Source organism: Nicotiana tomentosiformis, chromosome 3 (genome assembly GCF_000390325.3).
Source record: "Nicotiana tomentosiformis chromosome 3, ASM39032v3, whole genome shotgun sequence".
Taxonomy (NCBI): Eukaryota; Viridiplantae; Streptophyta; class Magnoliopsida; order Solanales; family Solanaceae; genus Nicotiana; species Nicotiana tomentosiformis.
The window spans coordinates 8,409,866-8,434,066 of record NC_090814.1 but is presented as its reverse complement, the minus strand read 5'-3'; the positions used below and the strand labels follow the sequence as shown (position 1 = coordinate 8,434,066).

At 38.5% G+C, this 24,201-nt stretch overlaps 2 protein-coding genes across 2 annotated transcripts in view; both read left to right on the top strand.

Moving 5' to 3' along the window:
* The window catches only part of LOC117275461 (uncharacterized), a 5,376-nt gene extending 4,538 nt beyond the window's left edge, over positions 1 to 838 (top strand). The window contains exons 8-10 of the mRNA XM_070197923.1: positions 1 to 470; positions 567 to 643; positions 732 to 838. The exon at positions 1 to 470 is cut by the window's left edge and continues 18 nt beyond it. Of these exons, the coding sequence (XP_070054024.1) occupies positions 1 to 470; positions 567 to 643; positions 732 to 838 (654 nt within the window). The remainder of the gene's footprint in view (positions 471 to 566; positions 644 to 731) is intronic.
* A 15,329-nt stretch (positions 839 to 16,167) lies between these two features.
* On the top strand, positions 16,168 to 20,351 carry LOC104107325 (uncharacterized). Its single transcript, XM_009616091.4, has 6 exons — positions 16,168 to 16,545; positions 16,633 to 16,750; positions 17,481 to 17,692; positions 18,719 to 18,746; positions 19,377 to 19,485; positions 20,103 to 20,351. Exons 1-6 carry the CDS (start codon positions 16,288 to 16,290, stop codon positions 20,182 to 20,184), a joined length of 807 nt encoding a protein of 268 aa, XP_009614386.1. The 5' UTR covers positions 16,168 to 16,287; the 3' UTR covers positions 20,185 to 20,351.
* The last annotated feature ends 3,850 nt before the right edge of the window (positions 20,352 to 24,201 follow it).

The following is a 24,201-nucleotide window of genomic DNA, read 5'->3' as shown; positions in this document are numbered from 1 at the left end:
GGAAGGATTGGGAAGTCACTCTCTCACTCTATTAAAAATGTGTACTATGTCAACGGATTGAAGTACAGCTTGTTGAGTGTCTCCCAAATCTGTGACAAGGGAAACAAGGTGGAATTTGTGTTAAATACATGCACAGTCACAAATCTTGTGACTGGTGAAGTGGTGCTAGTGGCGAAAAGATACAAAAACATCTATGTTGCTGATTTTAAGTCCCTGCAAAGTGGTAATCTCAGCTGTCTAAGTGATGTTGATGATGATGCTGAACTATGGCACAGAAGATTGGGTCATGCAAGCTTTATGTTGCTAAGTAAGTTGGTCAAGAAAGACCTGGTTCGTGGCCTGCCCAACTCAAGCTTCAAGGATCACAAGGTGTATGATGCATGCGCAAAAGAAAAGCAAGTCAGATCCTCCTTCAAGCCCAAAAAGGAAGTGAGTACCTCAAGGCCACTTGATCTCCTCCATATGGATCGGTGTGGACCTATGAGGGTGCCAAGTAGAGGATGAAAGAAGTACATCTTTGTTATAGTGGACGATTACTCCAAATTCAACTCGACCATGTTTCTCAGAACCAAGGATGAAACCTTTCCAGTATTTGCTGCATTTGTGAAGAAGATCCAGGTGAAAATGAGCCATAATGTGGCGTGTATAAAATCTAATCACGACATAGAATTTGACAATGTCAAATTCGACGAATTCTGTGCTGAAAATGGCATAAGTCACAATTTTTTCAGCTCCAAGAACACCTCAACAAAATGGTGTTGTGGAAAGGGAAAATAGGACTCTTGGAGACATGGCAAGAACAATGTTGATTGACAGTGGCATTGCGAAGAGTTTCTAGGCAGAAGCAGTAAACATTGCGTACTACTTGGTGAATAGGTTCATGATCAGGTCCCTCCTGAACAAAACCCCTTTATGACCCGCTAAACAGAAGGAAGTCCAAGCTAAAAAATTTGAGGACATTTGGCTGCAAATATTTTATTCTCAACAATGGTATGAATGGTTGTCCAAATTTCTTCTAGAAAATGGCTTTACAAAGGGAAAAATTGACAACACTTTATTTCTGAAGAAACGGGGGAGGAACCTGCTTATTGTGCAAGTTTATGTTGACGGCATCATCTTTGGTGCAATAAATGATTCTCTGTGTGAAGAGTTTGCAACGCTCATGTGAAGCGAGTTTGAAATGAGCATGATGGGAGAATTGAATTTCTTCTTGGGTTTGCAAGTCAAGCAAATTTCTAAGGGAAAAATGATAAGTCAGCAGAAGTACATCAAAGAGCTTCTGAAGAGGTTTGAAATGGAAAGCTCAAAAATTATTGATACTCATATTGCCACTGTCACTCGTCTGGATATGGATGAACCCGGTTCCCCTATGAATGAGACTATGTACATAGGTATCATTGGATCAATCTTGTATCTCATAGCAAGCAGTCCAGATATCATTTTTAGTGTGGGACTGTGTGCCAGGTTTCAATCTAATCCAAAGGAATCTCATATGAAGGTTGCTAAAAGAATACTTAGGTATCTCAAAGGATCACAGGACCTGGTTCTCTACTATCTATCAAGAGACAATTTCGACTTGATCGGGTATGCTGACGCGGATTATGCTGGTTATCTGGTGGATAGGAAAAGCACTTCTGGAATGGCACACTTTCTGAATTCGTGTCTAATTTTATGGGGTACAAGAAAACAAAACTCAGTGGATCTTTCAATGGTAGAAGCTAAATATGTGGCGGCTATCTCTTGCTATGCTCAACTATTGTGGATCAAGCAGCAACTAGAAGTTTTTGGTGTGTTTTCTGATTGTGTGCCTTTACTATGTGACAACACCAGTGCTCTCAACATGGCAAAGAATCCAGTTCAACATAAGAGAAAAAAGCACATTGATGTGCGACAGCATTTCCTCAGAGATAATGTTGAAAAAGGGCTTATCTGCATAATGTACAGAAGATCAAATTGCAAATATCTTTACCAAAGCACTGAACAGAGAGCACTTTGAGAAGAATCGTTTTTCACAGGACCTGGTCCCTCGATGATTGGCTATGAAAGAAATGTACAGGTAAAATAGCTAAAAAGTATTTTCTGGTGCAGTCTAACTCACCTCTATACCGTTACAAGTAGACACGCATGACGATTACAGAGAGACAAGTAGCTAATGCATTGCACGTTGGTCAAAGGATGAGGATTTCATTTTCGAACTCTGTCAGGGAACTTGGTTCCTTTGACATAGGTTAGTAGTTCCTCTATACTCTCATGCATAATTTTTTAAACGGCTGAAATGATGCCACATCATTAAATTGTTAGTTTCCTCTTTGTTGCTACTTGAATCCAAACATCTCACCATTTATGAAGCAACCCGACTACCCAAAATTGATACCCAAGTGGTCTCTCACCCCTCTTAAATAATCCATTCACAGTCACTTTCAGAACTGTTCACATCAAGAATCCAAAATTCCCCTTTTTATTCTTCAAACTCTCTTCTTCAACTAATTACACTCAACCATGTCTGACAATCAGGAAACACAAAATGTTCCAAGCATCATCCCCACTATGTCCTCATTCGTTGAAACACCAGTGACAGATCCCACACTCCCTGTTCTGACTAGTCCAAACCCTAAGCTAGAGTCACAACCACCTTCTGCTTCTTCTCCAACCCAATCGAGTTCTGGTTCTTATCGGAGTCGCAAAACACTGACTCCCAAGAAATTTATGGTTGTGACCTCTACTTCTGCCTCGCCGGAAAAGATGGTTGACGAAGATAGAGTGGATGGAGAAGAAAATCAAGAAATTTCTAGTCTACCAGTGGAAGAAAGTTCTGCTAAAGAATAAGGTGTGGGTCATACCAGTGATGAATCGACAATGGCAGCCCCGGGCTTTGATCCTACAGGTAATGATCCTCTTATGCCTTCTGAAGTTACTTTGGGTTTGCAAGAACAAGAGACCATATAGAACATGTTGTCAATTACTGTTGAGGGCTGTGTAGTTGATGAATATGAAGGCGTGTCTGAAACAAATGGGTCTAAGGGGGAAGGTGATAGTCTACTGGTGAAGGGAAGGGAAGGGAACTGGTGCCTGTTAAAAATCTGGCACCAGACAGTACTATTGGGGAACTTTCTAAGGGACTTGATCCCTCCACACAAGAGGAGCACTATGCTCCTACTTGGGATGAAACTCTCTGTTCTTCTAAAGAACCTCAGGTCAGTACCGATCCTGCTCCCGCTCTCTCTCCTCATTTCTATGCTGAGCCATTGGCCATTGTTTCTCCCGATATGCGATCTCTGTCTAAGGAGGAAAACCAAGGGAGTAAAGATGACTATGACAATGTGGCTCTTGCGAACTTCATCAGGGCAAGGAATAGTCAAGCAACTCCCCAAGAGTTAACTTCCAAGAGACCTATCACTAGGTTGCAGAAGAAGGAAGAACTTGAGTCAGTTTTAAGAAAAAGCAAAAAAGAAAAGAAGCAGAGGAGATTGGTGAAAGATGGAAAGGTTGTGAATGAGAAGGTAGTGCCTCATGCACTAGTCGTTGATGTTGATGATGAGGTAGAAGAGGAATCTGGTTCCTTAGTTCGTAAGTCCTCAAAGAAACTTATTGTTCCAAAGTCCAAAAGGAAATCATATGTGAGTGAAATGGACTTGAGCAAGTTTGAGGGTGAAAATATTGTGAGAAAGTAGCTGAGAAATCTGGTAAAGAGTTGGTTGAACAAGTGTCTGAGAAAAATGTGTCTAAAAAATCTGGTGGGAAAAGAAAAAGGGCAAGACAATCAGTGAAAAGGAAGGCTAGTGCTAGTGAAGAACCTGGTTCCTCTAAGAGGACCAAGGTTGGTGCAACCCAGGATGCTGGAAGGGAAAAACTGAGAATCCAAAAGGTACTGTGGGGCCGTACATTTGCCCCCGATATTCTGGATATGTCAGGAATATGCCAATTAGCGGAGATCTGTGAATTCCAACAGTGGACACATCTGTTCACAGCTGACAATCCCAAGGTATATGAGGCAGAAGTGCATAGCTTCTATGCTGACTTCTTCACAGTTGATGATGATAAGATTTGTCTGAAAGTGAACGGTGTTGATTTTGTGATGGACACTAGTGTACTGGGAGCCATTCTGGGCGTGCCCACTGATGGGATGTCATCCATTGTGGGGTCTGCTCTACAAATTTCAAAAATGCCATTATGAAGGATAAGGCAGTACAGCAAGGGGAACGGGTACACAAGAAGGCCCTTCTTCCAGTGTACCAACTGTTGTTCGAAATGGTGAACAAAGTTCTGCTCCCACATGCTGAAAGACGTTCCATTACATCACGAGTAGACTTGGTTCTTATGGAAGCGCTGGATGGCTACACCACCATAAATTTGCCTGGTTTTATGATAGAGCACATGAAGAAAGTAGCAGAGTTCAAGGAAGGTAATCATGGGTTGCCGTACGGGTTTCTCCTCACTAAGGTTTTTGAATTCTTCAAAGTCCCTTTGGGAAAAGCTAAAGTATTTACTTGTAACCAAACCTTCTCCAAAACCACCCTCGAGGAATGTGAGTGTATTGATAAGGTTGGAAGGGTTGGCAGCACTTCTACTATCTCCTAGTTGATCAACGCCCAAAATAATGCCACTGATGAGATAAGGAAGCTGAAGGCAAGGAATGCCATTCTTGAGGGTCAGCTAAGTCAGCTTCAGGAGGCACCTGGTTCCAGCAGCTCTCACAGCACAGAGGTTGCCCGTTTGGCCAAAGAAAATGCCGACCTCAGGAAACAGGTTGAGGACCTGAAGGAGAAACTGCTCAATGAGCAGATGTCAGCTAATGCTCGAATGGACATCCTTCTTAACTCCCTTGCCTCTTCATCTAAGGCTTTCCATTCCATTACTCCTTAGAGTCATTCCCTTCCCAGTGTCAAGTTTCAGTTCAAGTTGTTTTTGTTTCATGTGTTTGGATATTTTTGATGACTGGTACTTTTTTGTTGTTTTTATTTTGTGGTGATTGTGTATCAATGGAACTGCTCCCTATTTATTTCCAAAATTAATGGATTTCTCGTCCTTTTGTTGTGCATATCTTGTTCTTCTACTCTATTTTTAGTCATGATTGTGTGCACATATGTGGCATGAGTTAACCAAGCTAGACCTCTTCTTGCTTATTGCTTGCTACTAATCTTTTTAAGATGCCAAAAGGGGGAAAATAATTGAGGGGGAACAAGTTGGGGAACAGATTCAGGGGGAATACATGAACATATTCAACATATTCATGGGAATACAGGTTATGTGTATGTCATTCTGGTTCTTAGGGGGAAACTTCAATTATAAGTTTGTCATCATCAAAAGGGGGAAAATTGATAGGTTATATGTACCTTGTAATGTTTTGATGATCTAACAAACTTAATGACAAGAACCAGATAAGAAACCTGATACACACCCTCAAGTATGTGAGAATAACAAGTCTCAAGCTGGAGATGTAAATCAACTCTTCAGACGACAAAGAAACAACAAGGGGAACAGATAGACATACATTCCCCTGATGATCGTACCCAGCTGTAAAGTTGCTTCCTGCACACGCAACAGTACAAAAATAGTGCATCAGTCAACTTTATGGGGAATGCCCTTTACCTAACTTGCTTGCATCATTCAAGTGATGTCACAAATGAGTTATTTATATCAAGAAAAGGTAAAACAAAATACTTGCACATTCAAGAATCGATCAAGCACTCTCTCAAGTCTGTGCCAATCTTGCAAGTGATTCTCAAGGGCATCAAGAACAAAGAATAACATAACGAAGGACCAGTTTCATGTATTGAGTCATTACATGTCCCTAGTTGTGTTGCACCTTTGTTAAAGTACTTTACTTGTAATTCCTACTTAGCTTAGTTAGAAGCATTGTGCAGAAAATCTTTGTAAATCATAAACCCTTGTGTTTGTGTCTTGGCTAGAATTAGTCGAGTTGTAAGTCTATGTAATAGAGTTATTACAAAGTGGCTTGTAATAGAGTTGTTACGAGTTAGTGAGGTATTAATAGGTTAATTCCTAGGTTAAGTCTTTGTAATAGAGTTATTACAAAATGGCTTGTAATAAGAGTTGTTACAAGTTAGTGAGGTATTAAGAGGTTAATTCCTATGTTACAATAGGTTGTAATCTAAAGTTTGCTGAGTAGTGAAGTTGAAATTCTACAAGGGTAGGTTGTGGTTTTTAATCCCGTGAGCTGGGAGTTTTCCACGTAAAACTGCTTTGTGTCTTTTACCTACTGCAGTGTGCGTGTGTTCTGTGGGAACTAATAAAGAATCTGGTTCTCTATATAGTTTGGTGGACCCTTAGTTTCTATCACCCACATCTCCAGTTGAAGCACAAGCAGCTCCATCAATGTTAAGCTTTAGGGTCCTAGCCTCTGGTGGTTGCCATTTGAGGTTAAGAGTGACTTTTTCAGGGATTGGATTCTGCCTAGTAGCTACATGGCAGTACTCAACTGCCATAGCAATTGCTTGTTGGGTAGATATGTGGTTATTTCTCTTTTAAAACACATTTGTGTTTCTGGTTTTCCAGATGCTCCAAAAACAAAAAGGGGAGCCGTATTTTCCAGTCAATACAGGCACTAAAAGCGTTACGAGCACTCTAGCCCAGATAGAGCTGGTGTTATTTTACATTCTCCATGCTAAGCTAGTATGGCAAGGTTTATTCTTCATATGAGCTTGTTGCATCCCCAGGCCCCCCATGTTCTTTGGTTTTGTAATGGTTTCCCAATTAACTATAAGGAGCTTTCTCTTTTCAACAGTAGTGCCCCGGATAAAATTCCTTTGAATTTTATCAATCTAGTTGCTTATTTTAGAGGGCAGCTTTATGTACTGCATAACATGGCTGGGAATGCTACTCATGCTAGCTTTAGCTAGAGTAGTACGGCCAGCCATATTAAGGAACCTTGTTTTCCAGCCAGCCAGCTTGGTGTTAAGGTTATCTATGATGAATTAAAAGTCACTGTTTGTGGGTCTTTTGTGAAAAATGAGAAAGTCAAGGTATTTGCCAAAAGATGAGCCAATCTTGATGCCCAGGATTGAGCTGTAGTGATTGGGCCAATCTTCCCTACAATTGGCACTGAAAAAAACCTTGAACTTTAAGAAGTTGACCTTCTAGCCAGAGGCATTATTGAAATCCCCTAGTGCCTTTAAGATAGTATGGCAATTCTTATTGTTGTCCCTAGCAAATAAAGTGAGGTCATCAGCAAAAAATAAGTGAGAGATCTTGGGACCACTCCTGCTGATGTTGATAGGGAACCAGGAGTTGTTCCTAACAGCCTCATCTATATTTCTAGTAGGGCTGCTTATTGGGCAGATCGAGCGGTTATTTACTCTTAGCAGTTCGGCTTATCGGTTATCGAATTTTAAATATATTAATTCGCTAGCTAGCCGATAAGATATCGGGCGGGTTGGTATCGGTTTAGCTATTATCGGGCGGTTATCGGGCGATTATCGGTTTAGATTGTGCTTTTTTAATTAGAAAATCGTGTAATAAACCGAAGTAAAAATATAAGACACTGAAAGATAACATTTTATATCTGCACGAGTTCCAGCAGCAGCAACACAATTGAGACATTTCTTCAATATATGAAACTCGTTCCAGTGAACAAGCTTGTTGGGTCAAAGTTAAAAGTGTCATACATACAAGTTGGGAGTAATAATTAAAAATCTGTTTGGACAATACCTCTGTCCAGATACCTAATTAACCCACTACTTAGAAGTAACAACATCCAAGAATATCAATTCATATTTATGGATAAAAATAAAAAAGTACAATTCACTTTGCACTTCGTACAATTGTTCAGAGCAGTAATATGGATAAAAATAAATTATATATATATATATATATATATATATATATATATATATATATATATATATATATATATATATATATATATATATAACGGATTATCCATTAAGAAAATTGAATAATCCGCTCCAAACCGATAAGTCGTTAATAAAAAAATTTCAATCTATTCCCCGTCCGTTAAACCGTTAACCCGATACTAATAAGCCATTAAGCTTCGGTTTCGATTTCGGTTCGGTTTTGAACACCCCTAATTTCTAGAGAGCCTTTCCATGTAAATGATGAAGAGGTAAAGGGAAATGGGGGGCCCTGTCTAATGACCCTAGTTGGGTTGAAGAAGTTGGTTTTGTCTCCATTAACAAGGACAGAGATAGAACTGGTAGTGATGCAAGACATAATCAAGGTGATTAGTCTATCAGGAAAATTGAAGAAGAGCACGGAGTCCCTGATGAAGGACCATTCCAGCCTATCAAATGCTTTCTCAATGTCTACTTTTAAGATCATGTTAGCATTTTTCCATTTCATCTTCTGAAAGTGGTTAATGTATTCCTGAACCACAATGACATTATCAGCAGCTCTTCTATTAGAGAGGAAGCTGACGTGAGTGGGGCAAATGATATTGTTAAGGACAGGTTTGTTCTATTGACAAGATTTTGGTAATTAGCTTGTACATGGTGTTGCTCCTAGGGCTGCTTATCGGGCAGATTGGGCGGTTATTTACTCTTAACGGTTTGGCTTATCGGTTATCGATTTTTAAATGTATTAATCTGCCAACCACCCGATAAGATATCGGGCGGATTGGTATCAGTTTAGCTCTTATCGGGCGATTTATCGGATTGTTTGCTGACCGTTGTGACTCAAAATAAAATTCATATGCTCAGCAGACTACATTCCAATCTATAGAATATGTCACCTAAGAAGAGAGCTAAATAGAAGAAATATAGAGCTACATTCCAGTGTATTTCCCAGTAGAATCATCACTGGGGATGAGCCTATTAACAACTTATAACTATTAGAAGAAATAGAAGAGAACACTGGGTATAACACATGACATCAAAATTATCTAATAGTAACTAACTGGAATAGTAAATTATAACTAAATATCTAATAGTAAATTAGTAATAGATAGAGTACTGAAAGTGGAAGAAGGGTTTTTGATTATTTAATATATATATGGATAAAAATAAATTTTATATATATATATATATATATATATATATATATATATATATATATATATATTCTTAACGGGTTAATGGATTATCCGTTAAGAAAATTGAATAATCCGCCCCCAAACCGATAAGCCGTTAATAAAAAAATTTTAATCCGTTCCCCGTCCGTTAAACCGTTAAACTGATACCAATAAGCCATTAAGCTTCGATTTCGGTTCGGTTTTCTATTTCGGTTCAGTTTTGAACACCCCTAGCTGCTCCTATAGGTCTGAAGTTTCTCAACATAGTAGCATTAGGACATTTGGGGATTAGACAGAGGTAGGTTCTGTTAACCTCATGGGGCATGATTCCAGATGAAAACACTGACATGTAGTAGTTATTTATCTGGTTTGAGAGGATGTGCCAATGCTTCTGGTAGAAGAGAGGGTGAAAGCCATCTGGACTTGGAGCCTTTATAGGTTTAAAGGAGTTTAGGGCACAACTAATCTCAGACAGCCTCGGAGGGGAATCCAAAGCTTGCTTGGCTCTGTTATCAAGGACATGGGGTCTATCTTCACTATGGGGGGGGGAGGGGGGGGGGAGAGGGAGTCCTACTGGATTGAATGTGTTCAGAGGTGAAGATATTGGAGAAGTACTAATGATGGCTTCTTTGATGTGCTGGGGGTTCTTGGATTAAGTTTCCTACCTCATCTTTCAAACAAAGGATTTTGTTCCTCATTCTCCTGTTAAGGGTTGAGGTGTGGAAAGACCTGGTGTTGGAATCCCCCTCACACAACTAGTTAATCCTAGATTTGAGCTTTCAGAAGTCATCTTAATTCTTAAGGATAACATTAAACTCCTGTTGTCAATATTATGGAGTAGAAATGATCACAAGGGACTTACCTCAAGTTTTTCCGTGAAAACCTTACTCAAAATCACCCAACCCGAGCTTGAAATGCCCAAAAAATGGCAAAAGCTCGGAACCCCTCTGTTTTTGTACTGTCCAGGGATTTTCGCATCTGCGGCAACTTGGCCGCTTCTGCGCCAACGGCATGTGCGGAAAAAGACCCGCTTTTGCGCCTTTGCCCGCATCTGCGCGCCTGTTTGCGCTCCTGCGCATGCCGCTTCTGCGCGCGTCCCTCCGCATCTGCGCTCACGCAGGTGCGGAATTTCCCTCGCACCTGCGACCATTGCCCCAAAGTTTATTTGCGCATCTGCACTTGCCAGGCTCACTTCTTCGAGCTCGCACATGCGATAGAATTTCCGCAGGTGCGAATGCAGCAGAGGGCAGAAACTTCAGCTATTTCTTCTAAGTCCGAATTTGATCCGTTAACCATCCGAAACACCCGAGGCCCCGGGGACCTCAACCAAATGTACCAACAAGTCCTAAAACATCATACGAACTTAGTCGAGCTTTTAAATCACATCTAACAATATTAAAACACGAATCACACATAGATTCAAGCCTAATGAACTTTGAAAATTTTAATTTCTACAAATGACTCTGGAACCTATCAAATCACGTCCGATTTACCTCGAATTTTGCGCACAAGTCATAAATGACATAACGAAGGTACTCAAATTTTCAGAACCAGATTTCGACCCCGATATCAAAAATTCAACCACTCGGTCAAACTTTCCAAAAATTAAACTTTCGGCATTTCAAGCCTAATTCACTACGAACTTCCAAATAAAATTCCGATCACGCTCCTAAGTCCAAAATCACCATACAGAGCTGTTGAAATCATCAGAATTCTATTATGGGGTCGTTTGCACATAATTCGGCAGTCGATCACTATTTGAACTTAAACTTTTAATTTTTCATCAAAATTCCATATCTCGGGCTAGGGACCTCGGAATTTGATTCCGAGCATACGCCCAAGTCCCAATTTACGATACGGACCTATCGGAACTGTCAAAATACTGATCTGAGTCTATTTGCTCAAAATGTTGACCAAAATCCCAAAGTTTATTTGGACATCTGTGCTTGCCAGGCTCACTTCTGCAAGCTCGCACATGCGATAGAATTTCCGCAGGTGCGAATGCAGCAGAGGGCAAAAACTTCAGCTATTTCTTCTAAGTTCGAATTTGATCCGTAAACCATCCGAAACACCCGAGGCCCCTGGGACCTCAACCAAATGTACCAACAAGTTCTAAAACATCATACGAACTTAGTCGAGCCTTCAAATCATATCCAACAACACTAAAACACGAATCACACATAGATTCAAGCCTAATGAACTTTAAAAATTTTAATTTCTACAAATGACTCTGGAACCTATCAAATCACGTCCGATTTACCTCAAATTTTGCGCACAAGTCATAAATAACATAACGGAGGTACTCAAATTTTCAAAACCGGATTTCGACCCCGATATCAAAAAGTCAATCACTCGGTCAAACTTTCCAAAAATTAAACTTTCGGCATTTCAAGCCTAATTCACTACGAACTTTCAAATAAAATTCCGATCACGCTCCTAAGTCCAAAATCATAATACAGAGCTCTTGAAATTATCAAAATTCTATTATGGGGTCGTTTGCACATAATTCGACAGTCGGTCACTATTTGAACTTAAACTTTTAATTTTTTATCAAAATTCTATATCTCGGGCTAGGGACCTCGGAATTTGATTCTGAGCATACGCCCAAGTCCCAATTTACGATACGGACCTACCGGAACTGTCAAAATACTGATCCGAGTCTGTTTGCTCAAAATGTTGACCAAAGTCCCAAAGTTTATTTGCGCATCTGCGCTTGCCAGGCTAGATTAGCTTCTAGACTCTAGAGAAAGGTGTTAAATGGGTAACTATTGGATCCTTGTATGCCATTTAATCTAGCAAGGATATGTTTTTTTTTTGGGGGGGGGGGGGGGAATATATTGCCAAACACATGTTTATTCCAATTGGTTGCCCTACTTTTTAAGATCTTAGTAGCCTTATGGATGTTATACTCAGGGGAGAAACTTTGTTGCACAATGGACAAAAATTTAGGGTGGTTACACCACATGGATTCAAACCTAAAAGGTTTTTTGTATCTAATGTGGTGGTTACTCGGGTTGTTGAAGAGTAAAGAGCAATGATCATAATGAGTCCTAGGAAGGTGGGTCACTGTGGTTTCAGGGAAACGTTATATCTAAATATTAGTAGCAAGGCATCTATCAAGTCTTTCCAGGATCAGGTCTTGCCTCCTAGTATATCTTTTATTGGTCCAGGTGTATTTAGAGCCTTTGAATTCTAGGTCCACTAGCTTACATTGATTGAGACACTACCAGAATCCATTACTCCTATTGAAATTTAAGGAATTACCACCTAACTTATCTCTAGCTTTCAGAATTTCATTAAAGTCACCCCCAACTAGCCAGTTTCCCCTATATACAGAAGCTAAGTCTTCTAGGAGCTCCCAAAAGTCCAGTCCTATCAGCTAAGCAGTTACTAGCATAAATAGCAGATAATAGCCATTTTAAGGAAGATGGAATTACCTGCACCATGGCATGGATCCCTTGAGGTGAGGTGGACACATTTTTCAGCTTCAGCAAGTCCTCCTTCCACATTAGCACAATACCACCAAATTGGCCAATAGAGGGAGTTTGGAATTGAGCATCAAACTGGAGCTCAGCAGTGAGGTGCTTGTGGTCTGCCATCCTAGTTTCAAGAAGGACCAACAGCGCAGGATTGTTAAAAGGGCCTTCCTCTTGGTTCCAATTCCCCTTGGCCACAGGGGTTGGCTTCATCACACCCAACATGGGTTTTAAGGATACTGTTGAGTTCCCTAAGCCTTGAGATAAGGGCACTCAGAGATCTATTGAGCATCTTGTTAGCTTTCTGGGGCATAGAGCAATAAACATTTCTCCTAATGGCTCTTTGAACTCTATTTTCATTGGTTCTTGCATAAGGAATGCTTTTGTTTTTAGGCGCCCAACTTTTCTATGAGATTTTCCAGATCCACATTGGATTCTCTGAGGTAACTCAGTGTGTTGTTGAGTCCCCTTCTCAGATAGTTGATGGGGGATAGTGGACAAGAGGATGGGGAGGGGGAGTAAACTATTGGTGGCCACAAGGTATAGTTGGGTGATGGGGTTGGAGTCTCTAGGTTCATTAGAGGAAATAAAAGCATAGACTAGCACATGTGGGCCATTAGGTTGTTGATCTCCTTCATGGACAATGGTTGCTTTGTCCCCATGTATTATGCCTGAAGCATGGTGGACATCTACAACTGGTGTCCAAAGTTTGACAGGCCCTGATGGAGTAGTTATATGGCTAGTCTCACTAAGCATCGAGGGTCCTGGACTGTGATTTCCATGGGGACTGACCCCACCATCAATTGAAATTTTTGATTGTTCCCCTGCAATGCTAGTTCCAGCCATGAATCTAGCGTGTGTTCCGGTGGTAGTGAGGTGGATGGGAGTGTTAGTGGGGAGGTAATTAGGGTTTTGGTGTTTGAGCTTGAGTTCTCTATTACTAAACTCAGCCTCGTGGAATCTCTAGGAGAGGGGCTGGGAAGAATGAATCATATTATTGGGACTGTGGTTATAAGCCATGTCTGATTCGTTGGGAGGTGTGTTTGGAGATCTTGCTTGAGCAGTCAATCTTGGAGGATTGACAAGCAAGGTCTTCTCACTGGTAACTACAGGAGATTGACGTGAAGTAGGTACTCGATTATCTGTATAGTAGGTGACACAGTCGGAGGAGAGAGAGGGAGGGAGTGGGTTGTGCGTGTGAGTGGAGCGAGATTGATGTTTCCTTGGGGTGGGTTGTCCCACTAACAAATGCGATTGGGCTGTCAGAGTATCTCTTTAAGAGACTGGGGTATTTTTATTTTGTGTAATAATATCTGATTTAGGGGATACAGATAGAAGTCCACTTAAGGTATCTTCTTCCCTCTCATTGGTATCAAACTTATGAGTGTGGGTGTTAGATATTATGCCCAAATAGGCATCTTTTATTGGTATGTTAGGTAGGTGCCTTTTATGGCCAAATAGTTTGACGTGTGATGGGTCACGTAGGCTACTCGTGGCCAATTGTTGATTTAGGCTAATTTGCTTCTGGGCCACAGAAGCCCTTAGGGAGGTATCTAGCCATTTTTGTTGAAGAGATCGCCCCCTTTGGGCCAACTGACTCCCTGGGTCATTTTCAATGCGGCCCAAATTTGTGGAGCCCATGGAAGGCCTGTGATTTAGGGCAAGGAATGTACCTAACGCCGGATTGAATCGCTTTACTTGTGTTTGGGTAACCTCTGCCAGTGTTCCCTTCTAATGCCGTTGTAGATGCTTGTTTTCCCTAAAAGGGGCGGTTGTCCATTGACCATCTCCTTTCTGCAATGCTTCTTCTCTGGTGGTGGGGGGTTATTTGTGTGGGGATCTGGTTGTGGGTTTTGGTCTAAGGGTTTAGCGTTGAACGAACAAAACCTAATTGTATGCTTAATCCTCTCACAGGCCTTGCAAAGGATCCCCTCCCCCTCATACAATATAGGCTGGGTGTGGGTACCTCTAGTAACTGTAGTGGTAACTAGGATCTCCAATGGTACTTGAATACAGATCCTTGTGTACCTTCCCCTTAGGGTGGAGGAGGTACATGTGTCGATCTTTAAAAGTTTTCCGATTCTGTTGCTGACTTGTTCAAGAATGGCCTTATCGTAGAATTCTCTCGGCAACTGCGGTAGCCTGATCCACACAGCTGTTATGGCTATCTTAGATTATACTAGGACGAGATTTGGTTCCTATCGGCAAACCGATAAGAAATGTCGCGCTACAAACTATGGACCATCTGTTAAGATTCATGCTCTCTTCGGGATTGAATTTGACCCAAATCAATGAGGGTAAGGGGTTCTATTAGTTTTGTGCCAACTTTGCTCGCAACACTTGGTGTGGAAATTTTCCTCCCAAATACTTTGATAATTAGGGATTTTTTTCAAGGTTGGTAGAGTCTGGTTTTGTCTTCATTCGTCAGCGGGATCGAGATGTTCCAGGCATTTAGTTCAAATAAGGGGACGAAGGGTGATTGGTGCGGTAGTTGGTACATGGTAGGGCTGTTCAAAATCGAACCGAAACCGTTAACCGAATCGAACCGATGGCTTATTGGTATCGGATTATCGGAGTAATGTATGGTGAATGGATTGAGATTTTATAATTAACGGCTTAACGACTTGGGGGCGGATTACTCAATTTTCTTATCGGGTAAACCGTTAACCCGTTAAGAATTTTTATATTTACACTTTTACCCCAATGTATGTAAAGTACTATTGAAAGTAATTTGTTGAATTGTCCGCTGGTTTTATCCGCAATAGCTGGATTGTCTGGTTTTATGTCCTTTTTTGCATGCATCTAATAAATTAAAGTCTGATTTTCTGGATTTTTGGTTTTACAATCTGGATTTCTTGTGAAGAACGAATGTTACTAAAAGTTTGATTGATTCATACATGTATGGGTAGTCTTGAATATAAACTAGATTGGAACTTGGAAGAAGACTCTTCAATTCAAAAATACTGCTAGATCTTAGATGGTATTAAAATTTTAGTATTGATTTGAAACCGTTTAGTATTGATGGAATGATTTTTCAAAAAATTTCTATTTGATTTAGCCGATAAACCGCCAGATAATCGTTAATCTGATACGAATCCGCCCGTTGTCTTATTGGATGACTAGCGAATTACTGTATTTATAATCCGATAATCGATAAGTCAAACCGTTAAGCATAATTATCCGCCCGATAAGCACCCCTAGTACATGGTAGATGAAAATTGGTTTGCATCTAGGAGGATTTCCTTGAAGGAATTCTTTTGGGGCATATCCTCCTCCATATACCCTAGGTAGGGGGCATGGGAAATATAAGGGGTTCCGGTGGGGTTTGAAGTGCCGGAAGTGGGCCTGTGGGCATTTTGGGTTATGTTGGGTTAGTGGAAGTTAGAGAGAGGGTAGTCTTTTTTTCTCTCGGCCAAGTTTCTGACTAATGCAAAGGACCGAACTCTACCCCTAGGTAAAAAAGTTATTTACACATTTTAAACGCTTTTATTCTCCGAAAGCTACTTCATTCCTAGGTCGTTCTCAGAAACTTGGAAAGTACAAAAATCTATTATTTTGTCGTCATTTCTTTTCAGTACCTTCAACTCAACCATCTTTTGGAATTTCAAGAACATATGGGGCCCGAAGTGCAATTAACAAAACAACAAAGGAGTACCTTCACAAAACTACCTATATGTATATATATAGATTGGATTACGCATATTCCATCCAACTATTTTTCAATTTACCTTCTTCCTCCAATTTTTCAATTTAGGGTTTCTACTGAATCCCCAAAACATCAAACCCTAAAAATCCATACAATTTCAAAGCAAAATCAATCCAGATATGAAGGGGCACAATCCGATTGAGGTGGCGAAGACGGTATTGGAGGTAGCCGACGTGGCATGGTCAGCAGTGGAACACTGTCACCACCATACCCATAATCGCTCCGAAACGACGCCGTATGATGTGTCTGAACAAGATGACGAATTAAAATCGTTGAGGTCTGAAAACGAGCGGCTGAAACGGTTGCTTCAACAAAATCTTGTGCTTCTTCAGAGCATGTCACAATCTCCTTTATTACTTCAAGATTGCCCCCCTGATGTATGTTTCCTTTTATTCCTATTCCCTTTTCTCCCTATAGCTAAAAAAATTGATTTTTCTAATATTTTTTTTAAATATGTTGTGTAGCTTCATGATCGTCTGTTAGCTGCTGTGGAGTCAGGAAGCTTTTTGAAACAGCTGGAATCACTCAATCGAAATTCCGTTGATGGGGATGGCTGTCAATTTCCTTTCAAGGAGCCTACTGGTTCGTGTTGTTCTGTGTCCTTTGATATTTAGTTTTTGTCAGTTATAGTTGTAATATTTGCCCCAAGAGTGTGGTCTATATGGTCAATGATGTGGATGTAAACCTTGGAGACTTTGGTTCAAATCCCCGACAAAAAACTAGGTGATATTTAACCATCTACCTAAACTTTGGTGGGCAGAGTTACTCTGCTACCTGTGTTGGTGGGAGGTAGCAGGTACCCAGCGGAATAGTCGAGTACGCACAGGCTGAACCGGACAATTTCGCTTTATAAAAAAATAGTTGTAGTAATATTTGTTAACTCTCGTATATTAAAAGAGATTAGTCGTGGAGTAGGACGTAGGATTGAGTGAGATCGGATGAATCCCAGAATATATTCATTCGTTGGAGGTGGGTCGAGTCATAGGGATTTAACTAATTCGTTTTCTGAAGTTCTCTTAATCTTTATATGTCTTGCCCCCTTTGTTAATAAAGGACATCTACTTAATGCAGAAAAGTAAGATGTGCTGGAAGTCTAAAGGTTTACCAAAGTTGAGTAGTTGGTTGATGAGTATTATGGAAACTGGTGTTTCCCTCTCATAATGTATTCCATTTTCAAAAGAGTGTTTTTCTTGACATCTTACTCTTAATAAGTTGTTAGATTCTGTTACCTTACCTTATAAAAAAATAAAAAAAAATCGAAAACATATATATATTGTTAGGTTCTGATTTACCCGAAACAAAATGTTGTTAGGTTCTGACGTGGAGACTGCAGAACTTCTGGTAAACATGAGCCTTGAAGGCCCAAGTTGGTGGGTTTGGGTGACTGAGGAAATGGTCCCCAGCAATTTTGAAGAAAGAAGTGGAATAGATAATGAAAATTACGTGATTGTTAGTGAGGAATATGTTGTAGATGCAGTTGCCAACTTTATGGCTAAATGCATAGTATCCAATTCGAAGGCTCAGGTACCAAGGCAATTTATATATTTATGCTTGTTTGTCATATTTCAATTAGGGAAAATAGCAATTTTAGTCCCTGGATTATTGTTTTATGTTATTTGATGAAGCACATTTAACCTTCAATTTAAACAATTGTGTGATTTTAATCCCATCATTGATTGTAAAATAACAGACGTTAGATAGCTCCATTCTGGTCTTTGCTTCTCTGGTATATTAGCTTTCTTTCCACACGGACCACCCCTCTATCTTCGATGTAGATGTGTTGGATGGTGTTTCACGCTAGTGATTATAAGGGGAAGCAAGATGTTGAAACTAGTGGGAAGGAATTTCAGGTTTTATATTCCCCACTCGTACAACTCTAAATTGATGGATAATGTTGAAGAGCACTGCTTTTGGGTAGTCAAAGGTAATGCAGCCATAGAAGAACTTTGTTGAACCACAGAAACCCTTCGAATTGATTGGCTAGGTGCTAACTTTGATATCCGGCAGAATTCCTGATGATCCTCCTAGAATGGATCAGATTTCACCATTGCCACCAACCGTTATCACAACTTCCCTTTATTACACCCTCATCGCACTCCTGTCATCCACCTTCCTCGTTATTACGTCTCTTCACTTGCATGTTAGGCTTTGGTGTGGTTGCTATTGGTGAACCCTTTTTGCAGAACAACTACTTTGTATAGCTGATGTGGACTCCCAAAATATGTAAATAATTTGGTAATAGACTTCAATCAAGAACAAGCTAGTGCAGAAGTAGTTGAATGTGCATGGGTGTAAAGAAATGCTGGGTATATGTGCCTAAATACCAATTAGGAAAATCAAAGTCGGAGCTATATAACTATCCTTTATCTTCCATCAATGATTTGATTAAAATTGCACATTTGTTAACTAAAATTTAAATGTGCTTCATCAAATAACACAGGGATTGAAACAACAATAACTCAATAACTCATGGACTAAAAGTATACTTCCCTTTCAATTATGTTGGGATCATGTCATTCTTTTCACTGTTTCTGTGTATTGCAATTGCAGAAGATGTCTCCTGAAGAACTGCAAAAGAGTAAGTTGCTGTTTGTTCTCTCCTATTCTTTCTTCGTTCTTTTAACATAAAACATCCAGAGTCAGGCGTAAAATTCGATGATTAGGTGATACAGATTTTCATTACAATGGCTTCTACATTTTCTTCTTCATACTTTTTCTCTTTTGGATAATGGATTTACATGTATAGGCATGGACATGTTTTAAGATGGGGAGCCTTCTCAAGATTTAATGCTGGATCTAACCAAATGCTTGTTAGGAATAAATATTTAAGTGATAGGTTACTTCTGATAGTCTTCCTTTAGATAATGTTTGGCCATCCATTTTCATTTTTTTTTGGTGATTATGTGGTGTACAATAGCTCCAGATCTATGGGATTTATGCTGTCTTGTTAGAGAATTACATTCAAATGTTCGAGAGGGAGCGGAGAAAATGCACCTTTTTGGTTAAGTGCTAGAATTAGAAATAGATTTGATGAGAGAAGATTCATAGGTTGAGTGATTGTTAGAGACTGGTTGATTGATTGATTGTTAGAGGAGATTGATTGGTTGATTGGGTTACTTAATTGATCGTTCCTTCTTATTTTCCATAGCGTGTTTATGATCTTTACTTGAGCATCATCTTATTATGTGGTCTTCAACTTGACTTACAGCCTTGACAAAAGCATTAGAAGGCACAGGTAAAGTAGAAAAATTGTTCAACATTTGGCATGCAGCACAAACGTTCTACGTCCTTTCCACCTGGGGACTTGCTCTAGTGGGGTGAGTACTCATTTATTATTTTTTGCTTCCCTGTGTTTCTAATCTTACATACTACAACAAAAAACCCTAAATGAGTTGGGGCGGACTCACTGACCATGTTTTCCATTCTAGTTCTTCATATTTCTGGTCTTGCATGTTTTAGAAATTTTTGTATTTGGACTGGAACATCGTCGACTTCCACATAACTTCAATTGAAATATGTGAATGTGATCTGTGAAATTTCTTGGATATTTTAGGTCCTTGTGTAAAAATACAGAACTTTTGGTTGAATTTTGTAATCTGTTATTTAGCTTTCACCCCGGAAACAGCCTCTCTTCCCCCTCTGGGGTAGGGGTAAGGTCTGCGTACACTCTACCCTCCCCAGACCCCACTGGTGGGATTTTACTGGGTTGTTGTTGTTGTTATTTAGCTTTCACAGTTGAGGCTTCAAATTCTAGACCAATTTGTAAACATGATCAGACTATATCTTTTGAGAGATAATTTAGTGCAGATTTTGTTCTTTTGATCTCCGTACATCCAATGCATCTGACTTTGCCATACATGAACTATATTTTGAAGGGATTGACATTTTTGTTAGGACATAAAAGGTGCAGTGAGTAAACCTGTTGTTTCTGCAGGTTGTACAAGAGCCGATCTGTTGTTAGACTTGCTGCCAAAGGGGTTCACAAGACAAGCAAAATGGTTCTAAAGGCTCTTTGAAGACGTTTTTTCTGTGTGCTTTCAACAGAATTGGTTGTGAATAAAGCGTGTAAATAATAGTAACTTCTTGTACAGTCTTGTAAATCAAATCAACCTTATTCGTCTTCCAATTTATTTCTGTGCTGGAATATTGTATATAGTGTGCAATTTGAAATCGTCTTACTTTATTGAGTCGACCTTCTGTCGTACTTGGTTACAATTGGATGATTTGAATGGCTGGTGACTTAGATATGTTTTGTAGTTTGATCTTTCCAATTAGATTTAAAAAAATCAGTTTAAATAAAGAGGTCAAAATTTCTTATTCGTGTTTTGGCAATACATGTTGCTATTAATTAACTAAAAATAAATTTTTAGAAGAAGCAGACCTGCATCAATTGATGTTTATCCCTATGTTAGAATACAAATACAATTGAAATCTCCTATCAGAAATGTTCCCTATATCCCTCCACATGTTCCTTGTGAGTGCTTGGTCACTGATATCATACACCATTGTGGTGCTGAATTTACCTTGTATATCTCTATATATGTTCCACTTCACAATGTACTAGCTGATCAGTGGCTTGAACTATATTTATTTGAAATACCATAGGTTTTCACAACACCCAAATTGCTACCTACCCTTTGCTTCATATCAATTTCTGGCTTCAATATGGTATTTTTGATGATGCTGCACGGTGCTTATTTTGTAATTTATCTTATCTGCTAGTTTAGGCAATATTTTTTTTGATACCAAGTTGATGATGTTTTACTGAATTTTTCATTTTTATGCAAAACATTTTGTCATCATTTTGGCACATGAATTAGCATCAACCAAGATGAAAATACATGAAATATTTTGGAGCATTACATGAAACCAATTTAATTTGAAATGAGCAATCATTAGAAGCTAACTTATAAAATCTTAAATAAATCACTTTCATATTTTCAAGTCCATGTGTTTGGATACTGGTAGTTCTTCATAGTTGCAAGATATATTTGATGATTTTAAAATATATTACTAGTTACTAAAATAAATACATTGTAGTTCGTCATAGTTATATTACTAGTCTGTTACATTAAATAATTACTTAATGCTGCTCTTCCTTGTTAACAAAAGAAAAAGAAGAAAATTTACAATTTAGCTATAATCAGTTCCTTCTTATGAACCCAACCTCCTTTCTTTTTTGCTCTAAATATAACCTTATTCCGACAATGCAAACAGATGTAAAATAATAAGTACGGTAATACTTTACAATACTTAAAAAGTTTATTTTGAGATTCTACCAAACTAATTATTTCAATTTCATTTTTGAAGTAACAATTTCAAACACTTCTATTTTATCAAACTATAAATATGATTAATTTCTGCGACAGCTAAAACAAAAATTTGCATGGCATGTCCTCCAAATGGACTGGTCTTGGCGGAATATCCCCTTTTGACTGGTCTTAGCAAAATATACTCACTTTTAACTTGAACACCATAGTTTTTCAACTTTTAAAGTTTGAAATTCTTGTTTCGTACTGGAAAATAGAAGTTAATCCTTTGGATGTTGATAATTTGTGCTTAAATTTCCGGTTCAAGTGCAAAATTTGGTGATTTACTGTAGAAATCTCAAACCTCCATCAATGGACCTTAGAAAGTATTGAAGAAGACAAAGTGAATCTTTTTGGTTTGGTGTTATTTGACTAAATTGATGATTGTGGATTGTTTGTGTTGGTATCTGGAAGCTTTATTTCAAATTGGAAAAATGGCCAAATATACCTCTGTACTTTCAAAAATTATTTAAATATACCCTTCGTTATACTATGAGTCCCAAATATATCCTTGCCGCTATACTTTGGGTTTAAATATACCCCTCATTTAAACGGAATGACACGTGTCATCGTCCTATTGGCCAATTCTAAATATCTCCTAATTAATTAATAAGACGCATGCCCATTACCCAATAGGACGATGACACATGTCACTCCGTTTAAATGAGGGGTATATTTAAACCCAAAGTATAGCGACAAGGGTATATTTAGACTCATAGTATAACAAAGGTTATATTTAAACAATTTTTGAAAGTACATGGGTATATTTGACCCTTTTCCCTTTCAAATTTGAGATTTATTAGATCAGTTTTGGAGTTCTTTGATCGAAATTGAAGTTACAAATTCAAAAAATACTATATTAGAACAACCTAGAAAAAGTATACTAATCGGGTAGATTTCGATGAACAACTTAACAGATAGGTAGAGATAATATAGATCAACTCTACCAATACGGTAGAGAAATCTTGAAGAGCAAAAATATGACAATCGAGTAGACTTTGATGATCAATCTAGTCCGGTAGAGAAACTCCTAAAAAGATGTGTGCGGATCCGAAAGCTATTTTTAAAGAAATTTTACATCATATAGCAAAGGTATACATCCTATTTATTATAAGCTAAAATTATTTTTAAAATATTATTTTCTATAGCTACCTTTTATATTTTATAGCAAAATAGATATTTATGGTATATACTACCATTGAGGCATGAAATACGCTATTTTACGTTTTTCCTCTCTCTTTCTTTAATTAATAGTACAAGATTCTCTCTAAGATTTTTTCTTCTTTCTCTCTCTCTCTTCCTTCTATCTCTTCGAGCAACTCAAGCCCTAGTATTGATGGCCGACAAGAAAAAAGAATCTCTCTCTCAGATTTTTCTTATTTCTCTCTCTCTCTCTCTCTCTCTCTCTCTCTCTCTCTCTCTCTCTCTCTCTCTTTCTTCTCTCTCTCTTCCAGCAACTCAAGCCCTAGTATTGATGGCCGACGAGAAAGAAGAATCTCTCTCTCTTCGAGCAACTCAAGATACACGCCCTAGTATTGATGGCCGACAAGATATTTGAATAGAGTAGAAGGCAGCCAGGAAATAGAAAAAAGTGAATTTTTCGAATGGAAAGGAGCAATCTGATGAACTTTTATCATAAATTTGTTGTACGGATCCGACGAACTTTCTTCTCTTCTTGGGCGGAAAACACCATCTCTGACGAACTTTCTTCTCTTCTTTGCTATTTAGTCACATACAATGATACAAATACATTGTATTCTATACAAATTCACTCAAACACATTGTATTTTTATATAAATAAATTTTTTTTGCATCTATTTATGTATTTCAAAGATCTATATTTTTTTAATACAGTTGAATACACCTATATTCATGCATACTGTACATACAATATGCATGAATACATGATATAAACATTGAAATACACTGAATACAAACATTAAAATAGAACAGAATATAAACAGTGAATACATTTAATTTTAAAATATAGTGAAATGCAGTAAAATACACTGAATACAAATATAAATATAATGAATACAAACAATGAAATATACTTAATACAACAGTAATAATATGTATTATGAATAAATAAAATACTGTTAATACAAATATATTTGAATACACTGAATATAAAATAGCGAATACAGTAAATACAAACATTGAATCTAATGAATACAACAATAAAAAAAATATTGAAATACACTAAATATAAAAGTTAAATACAACTAAAAAATTATTCTAATTAATTGGGTTGATAAGGAGGCATGTTAGAATTGGTTTTGTTGTGTTATATTAGGAGTGTATCACGCTAATTGATATTATTTTCATTATTAGACAGTTGGATATACCTATTTTTAAGGTGATTGCCGTTATTGTATTCTTGAATACATGGCGCGAATACATGCGCGTACAGTTGGATTGCCCAGATTTTAAGCGCTTTTGCTACTGTATTCATGAAGATAACAACACGAATACAACGAATACACTACCGTAACAACTGAATAGTAGCTATAAGAAGTAATTATGTATATGATAGCTATAGTAAATTAATAGCCACTAAACAATAGTAATTTCTGAAAGTTTCTCATTTTTTAAGTATCACCTACATTCAGCTAAGACCTGCCCCTTGAGGGGCTATTCCTGTCAATCTCTCCAGCTAAAACAATAATTGGGCCGGCCTAATTAAAGTGGAAGGTGGACAGGACTCTAAGTTTGTTTCGGGCC

Bases quoted from the DNA above. Each gene is read 5' to 3' on its own strand.
- LOC104107325 (XM_009616091.4), top strand. From the start codon at position 16,288: ATGAAGGGGCACAATCCGATTGAGGTGGCGAAGACGGTATTGGAGGTA. The intron at 16,751-17,480 runs GTTCGTGTTGTT...AAATGTTGTTAG, and splicing joins TCCTTTCAAGGAGCCTACTG to GTTCTGACGTGGAGACTGCA. The intron at 19,486-20,102 runs GTGAGTACTCAT...TTGTTTCTGCAG, and splicing joins TGGGGACTTGCTCTAGTGGG to GTTGTACAAGAGCCGATCTG.